Here is a 23,638-nt window from a genome sequence, read left to right as displayed (position 1 = left end):
TCCTCTCACCCCCACACCTCTGGCCTGTACCCCAGTTCTTTTTTTTTAATTAACTTATTTTATTTATAAAAGCACTGGGTACAGTCAGAAGTGCGGGAGGGTGAGAATTCACCAGAGCCAGAGTGGGGAGCAGAGCAGGCAGACCAACGAAAAACACTGCTGAGGGGAGGAGCAGGCAGGGCAGGAGAGGTCTATCGTGCCATGTGGGACCCTCGCCGGTGGCCTGGGATCGAACCGGCGCTGCAGAGGCTGTGGGCAGCTTCGCAGCCCTGCGCTCAACCGCTGCGCCACCAGGGGAGGCCCGCCCCCAGTTCTTGCATGCATAAATAAAAAATTTTTTTAAATCTAAAAAAAATACTGAATTTTTCAGCTCATGAAATGTCTTCATTTTAACTTTATTTGCTTAAAAGTCTAGAATATTTTTGTTAGGTTATTCAGAGGTGTTTGATATATTTTGATATCATGAAAGTTGCCCTCAAAAACTTTCATTTTCCGCCTTTTTTTTTTTTAAAGATTTATTTATTTATACAAGCACTGGGCACAGTCAGAAGCGCGGGAGGGTGAGAGAATTCACCAGAGCCAGAGCGGGGAGCAGAGCAGGCAGAAGGACCGAAGCACACTGCTGAGGGGAGCAGCGGAACCCTTGCCGGCGGCCGGGGATCGAATCTGCGCCTCAGAGGTTGCAGGCAGCTTCGCAGCCCAGCACTCAACCGCTGCGCCACCAGGGGAGGCCCCTTTTTCTGCTTTTTATAGGTACACGTAACTGCTGTTCATTTTATTTATTTTCTACCTAATAACCTCGCAATTATGTTTTATTAATTTTAATAATTTGTCTGGAATTCTCCTGTATTTCACACAAGCATAAAGTCTGTGTTGTTCCTTCCACCCCACACCCCGTGCACACATGCACACGTTTATACGCGTGTACAAGCCTGCACACCTACATGCTTTTTCTTTTCTTTGCATCACTATTCTAAGACTTTTTTATATAGTGGGAAAAAAATTACATCCAGAAGGAGGCAGCGGGACTCAATGTAGAGGCTCCTGAGCGGCGGGCAACCTCCAAAGTGCCGGTCAGGAGCCACAAGTCCACCACGCCGCCCTCTCTCCAGTCCCTCCAAGCACCGACTGTGGCCCCGTGGGGTCACCGCCTGCGGGGCCTGGAGTCGCAGGCCTTGCCGCGCACCACAAATGCAGGTGTGCTGCTCTGTCTTCTTCATGGCTGATGGGTGGCCGGGGCGCTCGGTGGCCGCCTGGGGGCCAAGCTCGTGTCCCCTGCGGGCGCTGTTGGGCCATCCCCCGAGGCACAGTGTCCCAGCCATGGACGGCAGGAGACGCGTGATCTCCTTTCCCCTCTGCAGCCGCCTGTCTGCTTTCTCGGCCTTCAAATCTGTCACTCTGGCTTGGGCTGTGGGACCAGAGGGCGCCTTTACTTCTAGCGCAGGAAGAACATTTCAGTTCCATGTGGACTGAAAGAGGTGACAGTTGCAACCTTGTAATTTTCTCCATTAAAGGGGAAGCTTTCAACATTCTGCCGCATTTTGCTACATGCTGCTTGGTAGCTACCTTCTATCACATGAAACCAATTAAGTTCTTATTCTGCTTTTGCCAAGTGGTTTCCTTTCTTAACCCAAAACCTAAACAGAATCCAATAGATATTGAAAAGCTTAGATGCTGCCCCTTGATCTGCTAATGTGGCGAGTTTCATCTGAGGTTTCAGGTATCACAGAGCCTCGGCTTTCTGGACTAGTCAGGGTGCACTGTCCATGGGGCGGGTGTGTCCGCCCCTCAGGCCTGCTCTTGGAACAGGCTCTTCACATCTGTGCTGTGTTTGTGGAGGAGATTGGCTAATCAGCCCTTCCAGCCATGTCCCGGGGGGTTGGTATCCAGGCCGCACCAGTTCATAAAACAAGCTAGAAATGATTGCCTCATTTACTGTTTCCAGAAATATTCTGTAAGAACAGTTTTATTACTTCTTTAAATGCTGGGAGGGCTCTTCCATGAGGGAGGATTTTACATTACAGACTGCATTTCTTTCTCTTTCCTGGTGTCCATATTGATAAATTGTGTTTTTCTAAACACTTGTCCATTTATTTATTTATTTATTTATTTATTTATCTATTTATATTTATGCATACAAGAGCTGGGGTGCAAGCCAGAAGTGTGGGGGGCCGAGGGGAGGGTGAGAGGATTCCCCAGAGACAGAGTGGGGGGCAGAACAGGCGGATCTACTGACACACTGCTGAGGGAGCAGCGGGGAGACAGGAGAGGTCTGCCGCGCCATGTGGGTAGCTCCCTGGCCAGCCGCAGAGGCTGCGGTCAGCTTCAAGTGCGGTGCTTAACCCCTTGGCTACCAGGGAGGCCCCCAATTAAACTATTTAAAATGTTGTAGGGTAAAGAAAATGTCAGGCTTTTCTGCCCTCCCACCATCAGGATAGATGATGGATCCTTGCGGTCCTGAACGCATGCCTGATGGCGGCACCTGGAGTAGGGTGTGGGCCTAGGGAGATGGGATTCACCTGGGCTAAGACAGGGCTTTTAAGGGCGGCGTCACGGGGACGCCAGCAGAAGCCGAGCAGCAGCAGCAGCCGAGAGAGAAGCAAGAGAAGCAGAAGCTGAGAGAAGGCCGGAGAGCCCAGATAGAGTGAAGACTTGCTGAAGACAGCACCCCTGCCTGCCATATGCCTGGTGAACCCCAATAAAGGACCTGCAAAAACCTACTAAGGACTCTGACTCCTCCTTTACCCCGTCTGCATGGGATCAGAAAACCTGCCCTGTGTCCTGTCCTGCCCTTACACATGTGAATTGTGAATCCCTCTTTGGCCCACGAGAAACTTGGAAATACGATTTCTTGATAAATTTCTTGATGATCACGTTTCTTCCGGCTCTTCTTGTGGCTGTGCCTCTCTCTCTCCGTGACCCTTCAGTGGGATTTCGAGCTTCAAAGTTCGCGGAGCTGATGCGCTTGCAGGACAGGACGGCTCCGCAGCTCGGGGTCCGGCCCGGCCGGGCCCGGGGGCGCCTAAGGTCCAGCTCGGCAGGGACAGGACAGCGCGGCGGGGGGAGGTGGGGGCGCAGGGCACCGACGGTTCCCCGGCAGCCGGCCCGGCGGCGGGCGGCAGGGCTGACCTCCAGGCGGCTTGGAGAGCGCCCGGCCGGGCCACCCAGCTGCGGCGCGGGGGGCGCGGGGCGCTGGGGGGTCGTAGGGGGGTCGCGGGGCGCGGGAGGCGCGGGGCTCGCGGGGGCCCTCCTCGCTCCCCCCGGGGCCGCGCGCGGGGGGCCGGCGGCTGGGCTGGGCTGGGCTCCGCGTCCTGCCCGCCCGGCCGGCTCGGCGCTCGCCTGCCCAGCCTGCGGCGCTGCCATGGAGACGCGGCGCCGCCCGGTCTGGGGGCGCCCCGCCCCGCGGGCTGCGCGTCGCCGAGGCCCCGCGCGGTGACGGGTCGGGGGCGCGCGGCGGGGCCCGGGGCGGGGCCCGGGGCGGGGGGCGCGGGGGGCGACGCGGGCGGCGACGCGGGCGGGGGCGGGGCGGGGGCCCCCTGGGCCGGGGCGCAGCGCGGGCGGGGTCCGGGCGCGGCGGCCGTGGAGGGGGCGCCCGGGAGGCCGGGGAGGCCGCGGCGCGGGCGGGGCCGGGGGCGCGGGCCGGGCCGGGGCGGGCTCGGGCCGAGGGAGCGCAGAACCCCACGCCGGGGCCGGGCGCGCGCCCGCGCGGGTGATGGCGCCGCCCCGGCCTGACGCCATTTTCCCTCCCGGTCCAGGCCTCCAGGCGTCCAGCGGCCGAGGCAGGTGCCGGGTGAGTGCCGGGCCCCGGCCCGCCCTGGCCCGCTCTGGTCCGCCCCTGGCGCCCGTGCCCGGGCAGGGCTCCCGCGGAGACAGGGGCGCCCCGAGGAGCGCCCCAAGAGCAGCGTCTCCTGGGTCCAAGGCCCCTGCGAGATGGTGAAAGAACTGGGCGCTCGCCTGCCCGCGTCCAGCCCGCCCAGCCCGGGGAGGCGCGAGGCCCGGGGGGCCTTCCCCCGGCCGCACAGCCCGCGCGTGTCTTTGTAGCGTCACCTGGGAGAAGAGCGGAGGCTTCGCAGAACCGGAGCTGCACAGACGCCGGCTCCGCGGCGGGCCTCAGCCTGGCCACGCTCCGGGCAGGGCCGCTGCGGGCAGTGCCAGGCGGCCGTCACTCCTGCCTGCTGGCGTCCCCCGAGGTAAGGTTCCCAGCCAGAGTCAGTTGCAGTGGACACCTGGCCCCGAGTGGGCGCCTGTCCTGGCCTTCCCACCTCCAGAAGCGCACACTGGCACTGGAAGCCCTGCCCACCCTGACCTGGCGCCCCACCTCCACCCTTAGGTGCCTGCAGCATGCTCCGAGGCCCCGCTCTGGCCTCCTGGCTACTCGGTGCGGAGGGTGCACCCACTGGCGGCCTGCCGCCTCCACCCCTACCTCGTGACCGCAGGCCCCTGCCCGCCCGGCTGCGGGAGGACGGCCAGTTTGTCTGCGCGTTTTGCGCTGCTGTGCCCACGCGGGCACCCAAGAGCGGGCGCCACTGCCAGTGATGAGTGGCCGCGTCCCGCTGGCAGAGCGAGCCCTGTCTGAAGGCCACGCCAGGCTCCGCTACAGGGACACCTCCCTGATCATCTGGCAGCAGCAGCAGCGGAAGCTGGAGTCTGTGCCGCGGGGGACCTACCTGAGCCGCAGCCGGAGCATGTGGTACTCACAGTACGGCAACGAGGCCATCCTCGTCCGCGACAGAAACAAGCTGAACGTCTCCCGGGACACAGGCCAGTCCAAATTCTGCACAATAATGTGACTGCGGTGGGCGAGCTGGGCCTGCCGTGAGGGAAAGGCCACGTCTCCTTCAGCTTCAAGTCTTGTGGATGCAGGGGCCTTGCGGGGAGGACAAGCAGTCCTCTGAAGAGTGGCCATGAAGACCCAGGTGTGGGGTGAGGACCCCAGGATCCCAGACGGGGCTCCCCGCCCTTCCACAGCATCTGTGCACCTGCTTCAAACCCTGGGCCCACCCTGACCCTCCAGGTGCCGGCGGGCATGCCCAGGGCACGAGGACTGGCCGCTGATGTCAATCAAGCAAGACTGACAGTCCGGCTGCTAAGCGGTCCATCGTTTTGGGCACTGACTGCAACCTGGGAAGGGCCAGCCTAGCACGTGAAGGGCCACAGCGGCTTGAGCGGGGTGGCAGTGGTCAGTTTGCCACACCATCGGGGCTAATGCAGCATGGGTACCCCCATTCTAGTTTCCAGATACTGAGGCTGTAGCCATGTGCATCCAGAAGACATGGAGGAAACCAGAACTATTCAAGAGTCATGTCACCTGCCTGTGGTGATTCTCCACTAGTCTTTGGGGTCGCTCTGGGCTCCCTGCCTGCAGCAGCCCCCCTTACCTTGGTGGGCAGTGGGGGACCGTGTCCGGGCCCACCTGGGTGGGCATGTTGCCCTCGTAAGTAGATCTGCCAATGCGGAGGGAAAGCGGGCTTGCCTTTTCTCAATAAACATCCCTAGGGGCTCTCCTCCCTCGCGCTAGCTGCATGTTTGTTCTAGCATCGTAGCTTGGCCTTCAGTTTGTTTTTTAATAACCAGGGTACCTAATGATTCCTAAGACCCCACACAGAAATGCACAAAGCACAGCAGAAGGCTCTCCCACCACGGCAGCCCCCACCCCCAGGCACAGCCCGCAGGCTTCTGACCGCCCCATACCCAAATCCTGCTCCCGCCTCTGCCTCTTGCTCAGCTGTTCAGCCTGGAGTGTGCCCTGGTACCTTCCTGCTGCCCAGCAGCCCCGGGGGTGTGCATACCTGTCCTGCGCGGATGTACGCGATGTCCCGTCCAAGTTCTTTAGCGACCAGTGCTTGGGTCAGACTGCCGGCACCACCAGTGGCAAATGCCCAGTGGGACACGTGGGGTCAGGAGGGCCCGGAGCTCTCGCTGCAGGCGCCTCTGCTGCTGGCACCGCTGTGGTCAGCTGTCCTGAAGCACTTGTGCGGTTGGGGAGACGCTGAGCCCAGGCCTCGAGTCTGCGGGAGCACTACGCTGGAGTCACCACCATAGCTTTTGCCCTCTTCCTGGCGGCTCTCCAGTCCAGTGGTGCTTGGGAAGAGCGCACAGTGCACCTTAACCACAGGTGGAGGCGGGGTAGCCCCATGCTGAGGCAGACGGCACTGTGAGGCGAGTCTGCAAGTGACAGTCATGTGCATGGCAGCTGCCCGGGACAGCTGGCACCGGGCTGGGAGCTGGGGACACCAGTGGACTGGCCTGTCCCGTCATCAGGGCTGAGGACCTGGAGGAGCGGTCGGGGGGTGCCCACACAGGGGGATGGGATGCCGTCCGCTCTGGACGTGGGCCTGCCGAGACCCTGGTCTGGAAAGCTCTGGTTTGAAGGCAATTGGCATGAGAACATGTCATCTCGGGCCTCGCGCTCTCGTCCGAAGCCCATGCTGGCCGGTACCGAGGGGTGGGAAGCCCGGGCGCGGGACCCCCCCTGGCGTGGCTGTCCTGGTGGGTGGCTGAGGCCCGATGGAAACCACCCTGCGCAGGCAGGCACAGGGCAGGGCTCAGACAGGATGCCCCCTGGCGCGGAGCGGCAGCGCCACCTGAGAAGCATTGTCCGAAAAGGGGCCGGAACTTTCTAAGGCAAAACCCACGTCCCCTAAAATCCTGGCGCCCCCTGCCCGGCTGAGGACCAGGTGCTTGAGGAGCACCTCAGAGGCCCTTCTGGCAGCTTGGCGTGCTGCTGCCCAGCTGGCCAGGCCGGTACTCAGCCCTGGAGCCTCCCCACGCAGCTGAGGCTGGGGCCACAGGCACAGGAAGAGGCACAGACAGGGACCGGGTTGGTTTTTTTTTTTTTTTCCACTTTTATTATGAAAACAAAACAAATGCCCGGGACAAGGGCCGCGATTACCAGAGACATCGAAGAATACTTTCTACCATTTTCATTCTGTTGTGTTGAGGCCGGCATTGCAATAAACAAGCTAAACTACTTCCATTGGACTCATTTTCAGTAACTGACATTTACAGGAATATACTAGAAACGGCACTAAAAAGTTTAAGAAAAGTTACGGTAAACTTGCATGCACATCATACAGAAAATTAACATTTTAAATATAAAAAAGAAAAACTTCCCGGAAGCGTTAGGCCAGCGTGACAGACAGCGGCCCCCACCCCGGTGGATGGAGCAGACCTTGATCGGGGTGTTTCCCCCAAACGACAGTGAAAGACATGAATGTTGCCCAAGAACCAAACCAAAATCAAATGAAAAGGAAACCAGAGTGCGCTGGGCCAGGGCCCCCTCGGCCTCCGGGCCCTGCCGCGCTCCCTAGGCCAGCCCCGAGTGTGGCTAGTCGGCTCCACATGGGCCCCTGCCCTCCAGACAGCTGCGCTGTGGTTCTAGGACAACTGCTTGTCCACTGCGGTCTCCCCAGCGCAGAGAAATGGAGGAGCAGCACCCTGCAGGCCGACCTCCAGGGGTTGGGGAGCCCCTGACACTGGTCTGGACAGAGAGCCCGGGACGGCAGCCATGACCCACACTGCCCAGGCGGCCAGGGGCCCTCCCGGACGGGTGTGCTGGGCAGCGACACCTCTGGACGCCCCCAGGGCCCAGGCGTCTCCCCGGCCACTGGCTGGCTCGGCTGACCCTTCGCCACCGGAGGGACCCCGGGGGGCCTCCACGGCTTGCGGCTTGAGACCTCGCCGCCGGCCAGTGAGAGCCCGCTTAAGGCCCCGTCTTCTGGGCACTGGTTCCTTTAATCCTGGGTAAGTGTTCCGCTCGAGAGCTGCTCAGAAACATCTTTGAGAAACAAGGGTGACTTTAAACAATGGCAAGTTTGAAATCCACTTATATTTTTATTATAAGCTGAAAAGCTTAACAAACTGGCTCAAAACTCACCAAGTATCAGGATCGCCAGCAGCTGGAAGAACGGGACCCCCATGCCAGGCCCCTCCGAGTCCTGTCTGGCCAGGGCAGCCGCACGGGGGACTCGGCTGGACACTGTCCCCCACTGGGACCCTGAGGCTCTCCACCCAAGAGGAACTCCAGCAGGACAAAGCTGTGCCTGCCCCCACCCAGCAACCCCCCCCCCAAGGCCCTGGGGGAGAAAGTCCTGGTAACAGCCCTTGCTGGAAGACACGTGGGCGCAGAGGCAAAGGCGCCCAGGGGGCTGGCCGCGTGGCCGGGGGCGTGGGCACTCGAAGGCCAGAGGGCGGCCTCTGGAAAAACAAAACCAAACAGAACCTTCTGTTAAACTCTGTATATTATTTTTTTTTTTTTACAATAGAAAGTTAAAAAATCAAGACTTAGATTTACTATACATTTTTTTCCCCTCTCAGATTACAAAGTTTATATTATATAACTGGGGTTCCCTAAATGATTTCTTTTAAAACAGTCCTAGAGAGACCAGCGTGGATACAAAAGAACTAAACCAACAAAATAAAAAATCAGGATGTGCTGCGCTGGAAGTTGCCTGCACTGAGTCTCCAAGTCTCACACACACACAGAACAGAGACGGGCGGCCTGCGGGCAGCACCGCCGGGAGCACCTGGACCGCGGCCCCAGCACCGGGCCTGCGCCGCCGCCAATGCATTTCTTTTGCTGTTTTTTCTTTTCTTTTTTTTTTAAAAAATGACCAATGATGTTAATAAATAAAGCGTTCATATATACACGAGATCGGGAGGTCGGTCTGGAGTGCGGCGGCGCTCACGACGGGGACACACGTCGGGCAGGACTCGCGTAGAAAATCGCTGAACCTTATAAAAAAGTCTCCTTTTTTTTTTAATCTTTTCTTCTTTTTTTAAGTTGAGGTAAAAGTTTCAGTGTACGCAGACCTGCGCCTGGCTCGCGCCCCCGGGGCCCTGTCCTCGGTGGCCGGCCTGGGCGACGCCCGTTTGCAGCGCTAACAGCTTCCAGATACAGTACCAGCTGAGGCCTTTCCTCGGGCCGAATCCTCCTGGAGGGGCCGGCCGGCCGGGCGGGCGGCTGCGGGACCCCCCTGAGCCTGGCGCCCCAGCGCGTCCCGGCGGCGGGCGGGGCCCTCTCCGCAGCTGGATGTGGTCACGGGGAACGACAGCCCGTGCGCTGTGCCTCACGAGCCCGCACGGAGCAGGCCCGACGGGGCGCGAAGACGGGGAGGGGCCTAACACTGAATGAACAGGCAACCCGCAGCCGTGGGCAAAAGCCGTGTATTGACCAGACAGGGCGCGGCAGCAGGCGGGCATGGCCGGCGGCCCGGGTCACTCCGAGTCGCTGCTGTCCGAGCTGGACCCGCTGGAACTGCTGCTCCCGGACTCGGAGGAGGAGCTGCTGCTGAGGCGGGACGGGCCTCCCGACGACGCAGAGCCCGGCTTCTCTGGGGAGACAGGGGGAGAGGCGGTGAGGGGCCAGGCACTGCGGTGCAGCCCCGGCCAGCCTCTACATCAGCCACGGGCGCTGAGGCCGCCCTGCTGGTGTGCGAGGAGCCCTCACCCCCACTGGCCCTGGGGGCCAGCGCGCACCAGGAGGCGGACCCCCAACTGGGCCTGAGGCCACAGCTCCTGCCGGGGCCAAGTCACTGAGGTGGGGCCCCAGGGCCCGCTGGCCCCTCCACTGCCTCCAGGGAGGGGGTGCTCCAGGGAGCACCAGGGGGCCCTGGAGAGGGCACCAGAGGCCTGCCCTGAGCCCCGGGGCCCCCAAGTGCCCACAGTGAGAGAGCACACTCCGGTTCTGGGCCCCTCCAGCGAGTGCCTGAAGTCTGCGCAGGACAGCCGTCCTCCTGGCTGGCCAGTTCACCCATCACCGAGGCCTGCACCGTGCAGGGGGCTGCGGGCCCACATGGACAGACACGCAGAACCCAGTGGAACTGCGGACTTGGGCGGCAATGGGAGGGCGGGTGCCAGAAAACGCAGGGAGTGCGGGGAGCTGGGTCAGGATTAAGAGCATTGCCCAGAGACGCAGGGCTAGGTAGGCAGAAGGTCTGCTGAGAGGCGCCAGTGGTCCGGAAGGGGGCACGTGGCCGCCTGCTGAGACCCCAGGCTGTGGGGCCGGGGCTACCAGGCCATCTCAACAGCAGGCAGGCCGGCCTCACAGGCCACAGCGCCCAGCGATAGACGTGTCCTGCCTCTGACCGCCCCCCATGCCATGCCACCCCTGGGGGTGGAAGGCAGGCGCAGTCCCTTCACAGGCTCCCAAAATGGGAGGCCAGGAATCAAATACCCGCTCCTCCAGCATGAGCTCCATGGCCCACAGCACCGAGGCTCAGGGGCGCGAGTCTGAGCCTCTTCCCCACCTATCAAAGTGCGGGGAGCGCAAAGTGCTGGGGCACAGCCAGACCATCCCGCTGACCCAGGCTCCCTGAGGCCCCAGCTGGGCCCTCCCAGGAAGCACAAGTCTCCCGCCGGCCCCCACCCCCCACAGGGCCGGGCTGGGGGCCCTGTTTGCAGTGCTGAGGGTCTCGGGGGTCCAGAACCGTGGCCCTCCACTGGGGCCCCACCTCTGGGGGCAGAGGGAAGCGCAGGGTATGGGGCGCAGGGCACAAGCGGGCAGGCACCTTTCTTGGCCAGCTTCTTGTTGTTGAGCTGCCCGCTGACGTCCTGCAACCGCTTCTCCAGCTCCTTTTTCTTTTCCTGAGCGAGCTCCTCCTTCGACTTGGCCGCCTGCTTCTTCCCACTGGTGGCTGTGGGGCAACACGGGGCATGAGCCAGGGCGGGCGGCCGCCTGAGTGCCCAGGCCGCCTTCTGCACCAGCAAAGCCTCGCTGATCCCAGAACTGCCGAGCTGCCCGCAGGTCATGGCTGGCGGCCCCGTGGACACCTGAAGCACACCCTGCCCGCTCAGCTATCCTCTCCCTGGACTATGGCTCTCCCTCGGCTTCGCAGGGCCCTGAGCTGGCTGTGACCCAGCACATGACCCCCCCACCAAGGTCATACAGGCCTGCCTGCAGGGGGCCAGGTGGCGTGCCATCCAGGAGAGAGCACTGCCCCTCAGCCAGCATAGACCGTGTGTACCAGGAGCCACATCAGGCTCAGGGACACCCCCCAGGGCCTCAGCCATGTCCACTGCCAGGCTACACCCCAAGAGCCACTGGCCCAGGCACATTCCTGCCGGGGAGGCCAGGCTGCCCTATGCGACACTAGAGGTAGCACAGGCCGATGCCGGTGTCCCACGGGAGGCCCTGACTCTCGAGCCTTGAGCCCAGCCAAAAGCCTATGGCCTGGCCCGGTAAGGGACGGTGGAGGGTTAGGGCAGGGCCGTCGTGGTGCTCGAACACAGGGGACAGGGGGCTGCTCAGGGGTCCATTCTGGCCTGGTGAAGACACCATGTGCCCCACCCAGAGCAGAGGAGGGGGCTCAGCCCCACGGCGGCACCCGCTGACCAGGCAGAAGTGGGGGGGCAGCGTCCTCTCCCAGAGTTGCCTGGCCTTCGGCCCGCCTGGGCACCAGAGGAGTGGGGGTTGGTCGGCAGGGAGGGCGAGGGGCTGCCAGCACCCTGCCGCCACTTACAGAACGGCTTCCTCTGCTTTTTCTGCAGACAGGACTTGACATAGCGCTCCAGCTCCCGCAGGGTGGTGGGCTTCAGAGTCTCGAAGTCTATCTCGATCTCGTCGGGGTTGGAGTCCCTGAGCGAGGGCTCGCGGGACTGGATGATGTGCACCACACGGCCCAGCTTCTCCCCGGGCAGCCGGTTGATGTCCAGGCTGAGCTGCCGCTTCTCGTCGTAGCTCATGGGCAGGCCCTCCTCCTCCTCCTCCGAGTCGTAGGGGGCGGAGGCCTGCTTGCCGCCCTTCTTCGGCTGTCTGAGGGAGAAGGCAGGGGGCCTTGTGGCAGGGGCCCCCTCTGGCAGGCACCCCCTCCCCAGGGCCCGGCTTGGAACCCAGGGTTGCCCCAAGGGGCACCCCCACTGGAACAGCTAGGCAGCCCGGAGGGGCCAGAACAGGTGGGCTTCTGGGCGCTGGCCGGGCGCGGCGGCAGCAGTCAACTCCCCGCCACGGCCCAGGCACCTGGAGCTCCACAGGCCAAGACTGACCCCCGCGCTCCAACAGAGGCCGGCGGGAGGACGCGGGGCTGGGTCGAGTCTTCAGGGAGCGCGTTCACGTGAGTGGTCGAAACACCCAGAGACCGAGGTGGCCGGCCGGGACACTGCCCACAAGCCCCGCTGCAACCTGACAGGAGCGCTGGACGGTGCTGACCAGCAGGAGCCGGAGGGGCTGGCCCAGCCTTTCACAAGGCGGACTTGGGAAGGGGCGATCGTCGGGAGGAGGGGCGCGGAGAGCGGGCTCAGCTGACCGCCCTCCCCAAGCGGAGTCACAGGAACAACGCGGCGGACACAGCAAGTCCTCCCGCCTCCGCACACAGCCCGCCACGCACACGCTGTAGCGAGCAGCCCTGACACCACTACCCGCGAGCACCTGGGGTCCCTGCCTGGCAGGACACGCAGCTCCCGACGCCGTGCCACGGCCCCCGGCAGCAGGCGGACGCCTCCCTTCCACGCGCACGTGGGGCCCTCGCCCCGACAACCCTGCTCTGGGCTGTGAAGTACGCCACAGCGGCACGGCAGGCTTCAACGTCTTGACGTCAAAGTATGTTTTTCACAAAATTAAAAGTCAACAGCCAAGGATTATCTGGAAAAACTTTCCAGTATTTTAGGAGCTAAGTACCCCTTGGTCAAAAAAAAATGAGAAGGAATCCTGAGATGACCCATCGAAACGCAGGGGCAGAGCGTAAACCGCAGCTGGCTGGCTGCGCGGCTCCGAGGCTTACCGGGAAGGGAAGCCTCAGGCAGTGGCCTCAGCCCCGACCTCGGGAAGCCGCGATGGCACAAGCCAGGCTCCAAGCGCCCAGTTCCACAGGCTCCTTCCACCTCCAGGCGCCTGGGTCTGGCCTCTGTGCCCCCAGAGGGGCCTCCAAGCCACTGCTCCCACCTCCACCATCCCCCAGACCTCTTGCGCCTGTATTCCCACAACCCCTCCAAAGAGGCGCCCCTTCCATGCTGGCCTCCCACTGTCCCCACCTCCACAGCAGCCAGGAGGTGACTGTCCAGCTTGACCACATCACAGACTCCCCTTCATGCCCTCAGAGCGAGATGCATGCAGCAGAGCCAGCCCACCCGGCAGCCCCCACCAACCTTGCCCCGAATCTCAGCCCTTTGGGGCACCACTCTCACCCTAACTCCACCAGGACCCCCTTCTACTGGCGTCCATGGTTTTGTGTCCGAGGTTCCAGTGCCAAGGAGGTGGCCGGGACAGGCGCCAACAGCCCGGGCACCAGGTGCCCAAGAGGCCCCAGATAAACCCTCGGCCCAGCGAGGGAACATGTCGCGTGGCCTTGCACTGCGGAAGCCTGGGCCAGCAGCATGGCCACTCCCCACCTGCACCGGAGGCCAGCCCCTTGGACAGGTGGACGGTGCCCCCACCCCCACCACATGCCCAGCACAGCTTCGCAAGCACCCCAGCCCGCCCTGTCCCCCAAGGCCTTGGCTCAGCTTCATCGGCCCCCCGGACAACGCCCCTCCTTCCATGCCCGCCGCCGGGGGCCCACCTGCTGGCCGCGGTGGTGCTGTTGGCCCTCTTGGCGGGCGCCTTCTTCTGCTGGGCCTGCTTGGCGGGCGGGGCCCCCCGGGCCTTTTTCTCGTCCTCGGACTTCACTTTGTGCCTGTCCTTGTCCCTGTCCCGGTCCCTGTCCCTCCGCTTCTTCTCCTTCTCCTTCTTCTCCTTCTTTCTCTTGGGCTTGCTCACCGGGGCCTGCGACAGCGCAGCCAACTGCTCGTGCACGGCCTTCAGCTGGAAGAGAGCAGCAGCCGTGCAGGCACCGGCGGGGAGTGAGTGGGAGCTCAGACAGGCTGGCCACTTGCCCCCCCATCAGGACATGCCGGACCTCCCGGGAAGTGGGGGTCAGGAGCTGCTCCAGGACGGGGGCGACTGGGTGAGACGCGGGGGCGCGGGCGGCGGCTGGCGCTTCTCCTATTGGCTCCTGTTTCTCCAGCGGTCAGGCTAGGCCTGCATGCCGACCTCGACAGCACCTCGAGGAAGCCACCTGGTGTCCGCAGCAGGCCCGCAGGGTCATGATCCCAGCCAGCAAGGAGCACCACCCAGCTGGGTGGCAGTGGGGGCCACCGTGAGCCCTGCCTCCAGGTGAGGATGGGGGTCTGGGCCTCCAGCGCATGGGAAACTGGTGTCCCTGCAGCCATCTCCACCAGGCCGGGCCGGGCCAGGCCACCTCCGCGCCTCTTCCCAGCCCAGGCCCCAGCACGCTGGCTGCACAACAGGCCTCAATGAAAGCCACACGCAACTTTTCATGATTCCGCAAAACCACTCCGAGAACAGAGCTCGTCCACCTCGCATAGAGGACAGCAGAGGGGGTGGTCCGAGGCCAAAGGCCTCATTCTGGGCAGACTTCAGGGTTCTGCCTGTTTCCCAGACCACCCTGGAGCCGGGAGAGCAGCCAGGCCGCCGGGCCTCCGGGGTATATGATGTAGGCGGGCCGTGTGCCCCGGCCCAGGGCCGCCCAGCTGGTGGGGCAGCCCCCAAGGAGGCCTCACCTGCTCCTGCAGCTCCGCCAGCCGCGTGGCCCGCTCCTCTTCCGAGTCCGAGCTGCCCGAGTCGGAGGAGCTCTCCTGGCTGCTGCGACCGCTCTCCGTGCCCTTGCTGGCAGCGGGGGCCACGGGGGCGGGCAGTGCAGGCGCCTCCGCCGGCTCGTCCGGCATCTTGGCAAACCGCATCTCAAACACGTCCTGCGGGAGAGCAGGGCACCTGAGCTTCTGCCGGCCCCGGGGGCCCCCCGGGGGACCACTTCCACAGACGCCCTCAGAGCCCGCCAGCAGCTGCTGGAAAACCAGGCCCTGCATGGGCCGCCCAGCTGGCCCTCCGAGGATCCAGGGCAGGGGACACAGGGAAGCAGTCACAGGCCTGGTCATCTCTGAGGAGACCCCTGACCTGCACGGTCATCTGTGGACGCGTGGACGCTTCCAGGTGGCCGCCCTGGAGCCCACAGGAGTGTCTGCCTTTGAGCGCAGAGCCTTGGGGCACCCAGCACAGGGGTCTTGGAGCTGCGACACTGCCCCATTTATGCACCCTGTGTTGCCCTTGGCCTTACTTGGCCAAGGCTTGTCCGTCTCACTGGCCCTGTCGGCCCCTGGGGCAGGTTCTCCGAAATGTCGTCTGGGTGTGGGGTGCCCGCCATGCCGTGGGGTGAGGCCACACTCCACCAAGTTTGTTCACCTGAACCTCCAGGGTTTACACACAAAAGCTGTAACCCCACTGAACAGGTGCCTGGCGTGGGGCCTGGGCCCCCAGACCCTCCTTTTGGGGCAAAGCCACACCCAGGGGCACAATGACCTGCAGGGCGTCCCCACAAGGCTGCGGGCGCTGACCCCGGCCCGCCTGGAGGAGCTGGGACTCTGGCTACACCCCCACCGCAGAGATCTGCTGTCGGAACGGGGTGGGCACTGCAGGCCTGCCTGTGCCATGTCCGTGTTCGGCCCAGGCCGAGATCAACCGCTTCCGGACCCCACCACAGTCGCGAATCCTGGGGAGTTCAAGGCAGCAGGTAGGGTCTTGGGGCAAAGCCATGGTTCTGGGGTGTCACCAGGCAGATGGGACCCACGAATGGTCCGCCACATCCGGATGGGGGCCAGCACACAGAGGGGGTGGCGGATGGCACTGGGGCCAAGGCCAGGAGACCAGGAATACCAGCAGCACCTGCAGTGGGCAGGGCTACTCTGGGGCCCTTGCCTGCCCCGGGCATCACGGTCAACCTGCCGGTTCCCGCACGGGGCTTCCGAACAGGCTGGGCCAGGGGCTGGAAAGTCCAGAGAACATTCCAGCTCCTGTCCAACGAAACAGGTCAGGAGAAGGATATCCGGCCACAACTTTCTGTGTCCTGAAGGACAAGATCCTGGTGGCACAGCGTCCCGCGCGCGGGGCCGCTCTTCCCAACACAGCCCGGCCCTCCAGGAGGACAGCAGTCTGCGCTGACGGCAGAGGGATGGGGCACACGCACACATGCCCCAACACAGATCCGTCAGCCCCATGTGCGCAAAGGCCAACCTGAACCCTGGCTCCTATGGCGACACCCATGCTTCCCCCCACAGGTCAGGCACTTCTGCCATCCGAGCATAAAAGGCACAGACGGGGGCCACCTGACACCTCCCCAGGAAGCCCGCTGGCCGGGGCCTGTCCCTCTCCCTCCTGCCCAGACACGCCCGCCCACTGCCCACCCCGTCCAGACCCCACCGCAGGGGCCCACACACCTGCAGCCGCCTGGCCATGGCCACCACCTCGTGGTCCGGGGGGTTGTACTTGTAGCAGTTGGAGAACATCAACCGGATGTCGGCGGCGAAGCCCTGCGCGTCGGGATACTCCCGGCTGTCCATCTTCTTCTGCAACACACAGCACGGGGGCGTGAGGGCGCCCGGCCCAGGGAGGACAGCGCGAGCCTCTGGGAATGCCTCCGGACAGCACCCCAGTGGGCAGAGACAGGGCAGAGCCCCAGCCGGGACAGGTCCGGGTCGTCCTTGGGCTGGGGGTGCCACCGTCTGCAGCAGGACAGCACGTCGGGAGCCCAGACCCTGTGTGTCGCTTCCATTTCCACGGAGCGCTGACGGCGGCCGGACACCCTGTCCCGCCCGAGAGCCCCCGGCAGCGCTCAGGCTGCGTGGCTCTGGCTCTCATGGCCCCACCCGGGGCCCAGCTGGAGGCCACATGGACACAGCCTGTGACTCTGAGGGGTTCCCAGCCTGTCGTCCTAGCTCGACCCCGAGCACTTCCAGGACAGGCACGGGAACAAACAGGGTAACGTGGGGTGACTCACGGCAGGAGAGGGCCTCCTGGGGGTGGCAGGGTGATGTGAGCACGTATGTCCCTTTCAGACCCCACACTGGAGCGGGAACCAGCAGGGGCCGCCCACCCGCCCGCCTCACGGCCCCCGATGCTTCTGGCATCCAAGAAAAAATGCCCAGGGCGGCGCTGGCCCCAGCACCCCCACCTGCCAAGGCCACAGCCACTGTGTGGGCAGGCCCGGGCGCCTCTCCGTCAGGCCCCCTTCTAGCCTCAGTCTCTTCCATCGTAAATGGGGGGGCAAGCACCTCAAGATCAACATGGGGTCAACGCAGTCGCCCCCACCAGCAATGACCCTGTTCCTCGGCGACTCAGCCAAGGTAGTCGGAGCTGCGGGCAGGGCTGAGGACCAGCCTGGACAGCGAGCTCACCAACACCCCCCGCCCCCGCCTTAGTTTTCCCATTTGTAACAGCAGGCAGAGGCGGTCCACTCCTTCCCACAGCCGGCTCAGCAGCCCCCACGCTGGGGGTGCTCAGGGGGAGCGTGGAGATGGACACAGCCGTCTGTGTGGGGGCTGAGCAGGGCCCCACAAGCCCCAAATGGAACACAGCACTGTCCTGAGAGCAGCTGGGAGGGGTTCCCGCCACCCCAAACCAACCTGCCACAGCTGGGGTGACGGGTGCGGAGGGACCAGCCCAGAAGCAGAAAGCCCTTCCGGAAAAGAGCTGGCCCCCCCAACCTGCGCTTCGCTCACCCAGGTGGAAGTGGCTGGGTGACAGGAGGGTGCCTGCGTGGGACGAGACCCCTAGCGGCCAGCTGTGCCCGCACAGGGCAGGATGACGCTCAGGCCAGCTCCCCGGCCGGTGGCCCAGCGGGGCAGAGGTGGAGCTGAGGCCCACCGGGTCCCCGCCTTCCCCCGCCCCGGGGACCCGTCCAGCCCCTGAAGTCCGCGCTGACCCCCGGGAAGGCTTCCATGAGAGACAAAAGGGAGACGAGACCGGCATCCGCGGTCAGGCCCGCCAGTGGGAGACGCTTCCCCTTTGGGGGACGCATCCCGGGCTGCGGAGGAGCTCGCGCCTCAGGACACCGGCTGGGCCGACGGGCGGCTCGGAGCTCCTGGGCAGGTGCGGTGGGCCCACCTGCCGCCATGCAGGGCAGCCCCTCGGGCACCCACTCTCACCCAGGCCGCGGCCCTCCCTCCCTGCCCCACTCCAGTCGGTGGCCCAGGTATCCGTGACCTGGAAGACACCAGGGAGAGGACCCTGCACAAGGGAAGGCCCCAACATGGGGGCTGGGAGGCCAGGCTCCTGGTATCAGCTCTGCCCCACCCCCAGAAAAGGGGATCACCCCAAAACACTGCTTTGCCGGAGACTAGACGTCTACAGACGCCCCCGAAGGAGGACGGCAAGGAAGGACTAAGACCAGACCCAGCGGGAACCGCCCTCGGCCGCAGCCCCGCCCGCCCCAGCGCCCCACAGGGGACGTGCGTACCTTGACGGTGCTGAGGTCCATGGGGTGCTTGATGATGTCGTGGTAGTCGTGCAGCTCCAGGGCCTCAGCGTCCACGGGCTTGTAGAAGGGCCAGGCATAGGCCGCGTGCTTCTTGGACAGCATCTCCTTGAGGATGCTGTCGCAGTGCCGCAGGTGCTCGGAGAGCTTGCCCCGCTTGCCCGCGTGCTGCGGCACCTCGCCGTCCTCTAGGTCCTTCCTAGGCGGCTTGATGGGGCGGCCCCCGCTCTCCCGCCGCGCCACCACCTTGGCCTGCTTGGGGTCCGAGAGCGGCGGGGGTGACTCGCTGCGGCCAGCAGTGATGGCCGACGTGGTGGGTGTGGTGGTATCCGCTTTCCGCTTCACGCCCTTCTTCTGCAAAAGCGGAGCCGGCGGTGAGCCCAGGCCTGCACCGCTGAGCTGGGGCGCCGCCGCGGCGACCCTCTGCCAGGCACCAGGCAAAGCGATGACATGCAGGCCACCCCCGCCCCCATGTCCCTCGGAACAGAGAACCCAGAGGCTCAGAGGGCCGCGTCGCCCAAGGTCACACAGCTGGTGGTGGTTTTCCCGGCCTGCCCAGGGCTCCGAGGGCCCCCCCAGGCCCCAGGCCCCAGGCCATGGTGGGCCACAGCGCAGTGTAGCATGCGGCACGCTGGCCCTGGCCAGCACCCTAAGCAGCCGCACCCGGGCGCAGAAGACAAGCGTGGCCGAGGCGGTCACTGAGCAGGGCCTGGGCTTGGGGACAGCAGAGCCAAGAGGGAGTCGCTGCTCTCACAGGCCAGGGGCATGCCCCAGACCGGGGCCTCCAAGCAGCTGCTTGGGGACTGCGGCAGCTGAGCAGGACGCGCATGCAGCGGCCGAGCAGTGGCCATGGGAGGAGACCCAAGCGGAGGCAGCGGCAGCGGTGGCCGGGCCCAGGGCCGGGGGAGTGAGCAGCGGCCTGTGCTTGCCAGGAGGAGACCTCTGACTGACCGACAGGGCCCCTGTGGGTATGTCCCGGGCAGACGCTTGTAGGGGCCGCGGCCATCACGTGAGAGCGGGTGTCCACGGCCCTGCCCAGGGGTCTCTCTGGCACCAGGGACAGCCCGCCCTGAGGACAATCCCTCTCAGCTTGGGCAACCCCAAGGTCCAGACCAATGGCCTCGCAGGGCCAGCTGCCAGAGCGCCACCAAGGTCACTGCCCAGCCAGGCCGCCACCCCTGCCGACAGGGCCCAGCGAGCTCTCCAGACACCGGACCGGCACCACAGATGCCAAGCGCGTGCCACAGAGGGCCCAGGGCTTTTCTGGCCATGGCAAACGGGACATGCTCCGGGACCCGCGGGCGCCGGGTAGGGTGGCCTGTTGGGCGCCGCCGGGCGCAGGCAGCGAGGCCGGGGAAGCAAGGCAGGCGGCGTTTACCTTGGGAGTCACTTAACCCCTCTGAGCGCCTGCTTCCTCATCTGTAAGAGGGGCAAGGACTGCTGCCCCAGGGGGTCGCTGTGAGGGTCAAATTGGAGAAGATGACACACGTCAGTGCCGGGCAACAGCCCCCGGGAAGGGACACACCGTCCTCGCAGGGGCGCCCTCCAACCCGGACGCAGCCTGGACAGGCCCTGCCGTGAGCAGCTCCCAGCAAGCAGGGGTGGACGTGCAGGCGCTCGCAAATGGGGGCGCGGGGCAGCGGAGCCGTGGGGCGAGAGCCGGCACCCCGGGCACCCAGCCAAGCGCAGCTGGCCACTGCCCGCTGGGCCGCCGGCCGGACATCCGGGCAGCACCCCTCCTCCCCCACGCTTTCCCACCACCCTGGCCGCCTGCTGCAAGGCCAGGGCTCCGGGCCAGTGGGCCGGGGTTCACTGTGGCCCGCCCTCACCAGCTGTGCGACCTTCAGCTCCCTGAGCCCCGGTCTCCATGTCGGCCAGGACGCCGGCCGGTCCCCGGGCCCAGAACGCGCTCTGTGTACTGAGGCCCGGACGCCAACCAGCGGTGGATGCCCCCAGAAGGCGGCAGACCTGGGCCTCACGCCCCAGGGACACTCACCTTGACAACGGGCGGCGTGGGTGGGACCACGGGGATGACGGGTGTCGTGGGAGGAGGGGCGACAGCGGCTGGGGGCACAGGGACTGACGTGACGTTTGCGGTAATGGTTGGCACTGGGGTGGCGGCAATGACAGGCGTCTGGGAGACCGTGGGGGGGACGCTCTGGAAGGGGGTCGCCGGGGAGACAGAGGACACGGCCGCCACCTGCTGCGTTCCTTGAAGACAAGGAAGGAAGGCTGAGCATGCGGGCACTGCCAGTCGGAAAGCCTGAACCCCAAGGCTTCCAGAGCTTCCTGGACAGTCCTCCCCAGCCAGAGCACACAGGGGCTGGAAGAACCCCTCCAGGACCCCGGCCCTATGTCTTTGGACACTGCCGGGGCTGCTCGCCAAGCAGATAGATGTCCACTCCCTGCCAGCCGAAGACCAGAGTCAGCCTGCGCACGGATGGGATGGGCTGGGAGGCAGAGCCAGGCCTGTGCCCCCGACGCCTGGGCACTCAGTAACCAGCTGAGCCATCCCTGTGCGCACCCACCCAGGGAGCCAGCGGCACTGGCCATCCACCCGCCAGCCTCTCCTTCGGGACACATCCCATTCCTGACCAGGTGGTCCTCACCCTCATCCCACCTGGACAGGTAACAACGAGCCCCTCCTGTCACGAGCCAAAGGGGCACAGTTCCAGATGGAACAAAGGACAGCCCAGCTCCCTCCTGGGCCTCCGGGAGAGGCAGCCTGAGAGTGGGACTGGGGGCGCAGCATGGATCAGGAGAGCCCGCCAGCCCCTTTCTGTAGCCACCAGGTGCCCACTGCCACCACTAGGTCCTGGCTCCCTGAGCCTGTCCCGCGTGGTTCGCAGGCGAGGCTGCCCACCTGTCCCCTTACCTGCACTCTGGGATCCCGCAGCGGGCTTCCGGCCTTTGCCCTTCGGAGCAGGGGGCAGTAACTCCACTTCCTCCTGGGGCATCTGGGCTACTTTCTGCAGAAATATCTTCTCTAAGGCTTGGGCCATTAGCACTATGTCATCTGTGGGCTGAGGACACAGGGAGAACCAAGGTTACACGTCGGAGTGGGCCAGCAGCGCAGAAGGCAGCACGGGTGGCCAAGAGAAGGCGCCATTCCAGTTGGAGACCTCGGGGAGGACCCAGAGAAGCCTGGAGACTAAAGACAAAACCCTTCACTCCACCCAACGGGGAGAGTGGCCATCAGGTCACTACTGGGGAAAAGAAAACCCCACCAAGCCAAGCTTCTGGGGAACCCCCCAAGATGCCCTGCCAGCAAGGCCCACCCTGCCGGCCTCTGCAGGTGGCTGTGTCCTGGGCTGGCGCAGGGGGCCTCGGCATCCCGCCCGCGCTGTCGGGACCTTTCAATGTCTGCGGGCGCTGCTAAGTGTGGGGTGAGCACCTACCTGCTCCTTTCTGGGGCTGGGCCTCAAAGGCGGGCAGCATGAGGGACATGCCTTTGGACACCGTGGCCCGGAGGGTGGAGCATCAGCGGGAGACCCCCCCCCCCAGGCACTGCCCCAGCATCACCCACCCAGCCCCAGCAGCTCACCTTGTTATAAATGTAGCAATTTGTAAACATGGTGTTGAAGTCCTGCATGCACTCGCTCGCGCTCCAGTAATAGCTGCTTTCTAGTCTCTTCTTGATAGTCCCCATATCCATGGGGTTTTTAATAATCTTATGATAATCCTAGGAAAGAGACATCGGAAGTGTTACCAGTTTCCAAGCGTGAGGACTAGACAGGGCCTCTGAGCAGGCTGGACAGGGGGCTGGGGTGCAGGCAGCCTCTGTCACGACGGCAGGGCGCGCCATCTGGGGTCAGCAGCGGCCAGCTCCCCACCCCTGCCAAAACACTTCTGCAAGGCTCTGGGTGTGGGGAGGGTCTCGGGGGCACACGGAGCTGTGGCGATGGGCCAAGTCCCCTCCTAGATCCAAGCCTTGCCCAGGTGCCAAAGTGGGCCCGGAGCCCAGGCTGCCTGAAGTTTCTGTGGGGGGCACAACGGCACTGAGCATGCGGCTGGGCAGCAGTGCCTGGAAAGTGGCCTCAGCCCACTGAGCCGCACTCCGGTCGGCGCCACAGCCTGCGGGGGGGGGGGGCGGGCGGGGGGGGTGCCAGAGCCCCTCCCGCCCCCATCGCTGCCTGCCTCTTCCCCACCGTGGGAAGGCTCCTCCCCAACTCCTGCCTCCCCCCACCCACGTCCCTAAGCAGCCCTTCTGCGCCCTGGCCACTGTGGGACAGCTGGCCAGCCGCTCCGCGGGCTCCCTGGGAGCCAGGAACCCGGGCCGGAGCACAGCGACTCACGGGCAGGTTCAGCTTGATGGCGTCCACGGGCTGGTAGAAGGGCCAGGCAAACTGGTGCTTCCAAAGCGTCTTCACCACCACGTTCTGCATGTACTGCAGCTGGTTGGTCTTGCGGCCCGGCTTGGCGGGGTTGGAGACCTCTGGTGGGGGCGGGTTCACGGGGCCAGCGGCCGCCGGGAGGCCCGCAGGGGCGACCGCGGCGGGGGTGGACATCCTCCAGGCGCGCTCGCTCACTGGCCGTCACAGCCGCAGCACGGCGGGGCCCTGGCTGGCTCTGTGCTCCCCGAGGCGGCGCCACATCCCGTCTCTGGGTCCAGCCAGGCAGCACCTGAACGGCAGAAACAGGCCAGTCACCCCCAGCCCCTGTGTGGGCACCACACGGCCAGGTCAGCAACGTCCGGCCGCCCCTCACTGTCACAAAGCCACCACACCTACCTCCTGGGGAGGGAGGAACAGCACAAGGGGTACCCACTTAGCAAGTGGGCGGTGCCAGGGCGGGAGCACCCGGGACAGGTGGGGGGCAGGGATGCGGCCCCTGGGCGCCTGCGTCGGGGTCTGACTCTGCACCAGTCTTGCCGGGCGAGTCCTGGGCGGGGGGGGCAGCTCCCACAGAGAGACCTGGCAGAGTCGAGCGCTGGCAGAGCGCCCCCGGAGCCAGTGTGGCCCGAGCTCCCGTGAGGGAGGGAGGTTCCATCATCACCACGAGAACCAGCTCTGGTTTGTGATGCTGGCCGGGCCGGGACACGCCCGGGCCTCGGCCAATAGGGAGTGCGGAGAAGGCGGCGCCTGCGGGGTCACCGGGTACCCGTGGCTGCAGCCACAGCCCCAGCCCGGGCAACAATCCCGACAGCCCCTGACAGCAACCCCACCGTTTCCTGAGAGAAGTCAGGGTCCCGTTTCACAGACCGGCCAGGGCGGGGGGCTTAACTCGGGCAGCACGTAGCTACTACAGGGCGATGCCGGCACGAACCTGGTGTTAGCTGAGAACACCGGGGAGCAACCCACTCTTGATGCATCCCAGGCACTGAGCACCCCGCACCCTCGCCGCCAGCCGGGCCCGGTGCTGCCCGCACCCCTGGCGTCGAAGGCTGGGACAGCCTGCGC

At 64.7% G+C, this 23,638-nt stretch overlaps 2 protein-coding genes across 3 annotated transcripts; one reads left to right on the top strand and one right to left on the bottom strand.

Moving 5' to 3' along the window:
- Positions 1 to 4,535: 4,535 nt before the first annotated feature.
- BRD3OS (BRD3 opposite strand) lies at positions 4,536 to 4,790 on the top strand (the record flags this gene model as incomplete). The annotated part of the gene is made up of 1 exon (XM_084238814.1): positions 4,536 to 4,790. One exon carries the CDS (start codon positions 4,536 to 4,538, stop codon positions 4,788 to 4,790), a length of 255 nt encoding a protein of 84 aa, XP_084094940.1.
- Positions 4,791 to 9,115: 4,325 nt separating this feature from the next.
- On the bottom strand, positions 9,116 to 22,747 carry BRD3 (bromodomain containing 3; the record flags this gene model as incomplete). Of its 2 annotated transcripts, none has more annotated exons than XM_084238797.1 (11): positions 9,116 to 9,332; positions 10,509 to 10,634; positions 11,460 to 11,752; positions 13,494 to 13,784; positions 14,378 to 14,685; positions 16,204 to 16,332; positions 18,222 to 18,593; positions 20,236 to 20,450; positions 21,115 to 21,262; positions 21,784 to 21,921; positions 22,535 to 22,747. In XM_084238797.1, the coding sequence occupies 11 exons, from the start codon at positions 22,745 to 22,747 to the stop codon at positions 9,217 to 9,219; spliced, it is 2,349 nt and encodes a 782-aa protein (XP_084094923.1). In that variant the 3' UTR covers positions 9,116 to 9,216. The 2 variants fall into 2 exon arrangements, with proteins under 2 accessions (XP_084094923.1, XP_084094924.1); XM_084238798.1 differs by having other exon boundaries at positions 13,494 to 13,735; positions 14,494 to 14,685.
- Between the last annotated feature and the right edge of the window lie 891 nt (positions 22,748 to 23,638).

The sequence above is a fragment of the Talpa europaea genome (genome assembly GCF_964194135.1).
Source record: "Talpa europaea genome assembly, chromosome: 7".
Lineage (NCBI taxonomy): Eukaryota > Metazoa > Chordata > Mammalia > Eulipotyphla > Talpidae > Talpa > Talpa europaea.
This window is presented reverse-complemented; position numbering and strand designations above follow the sequence as displayed.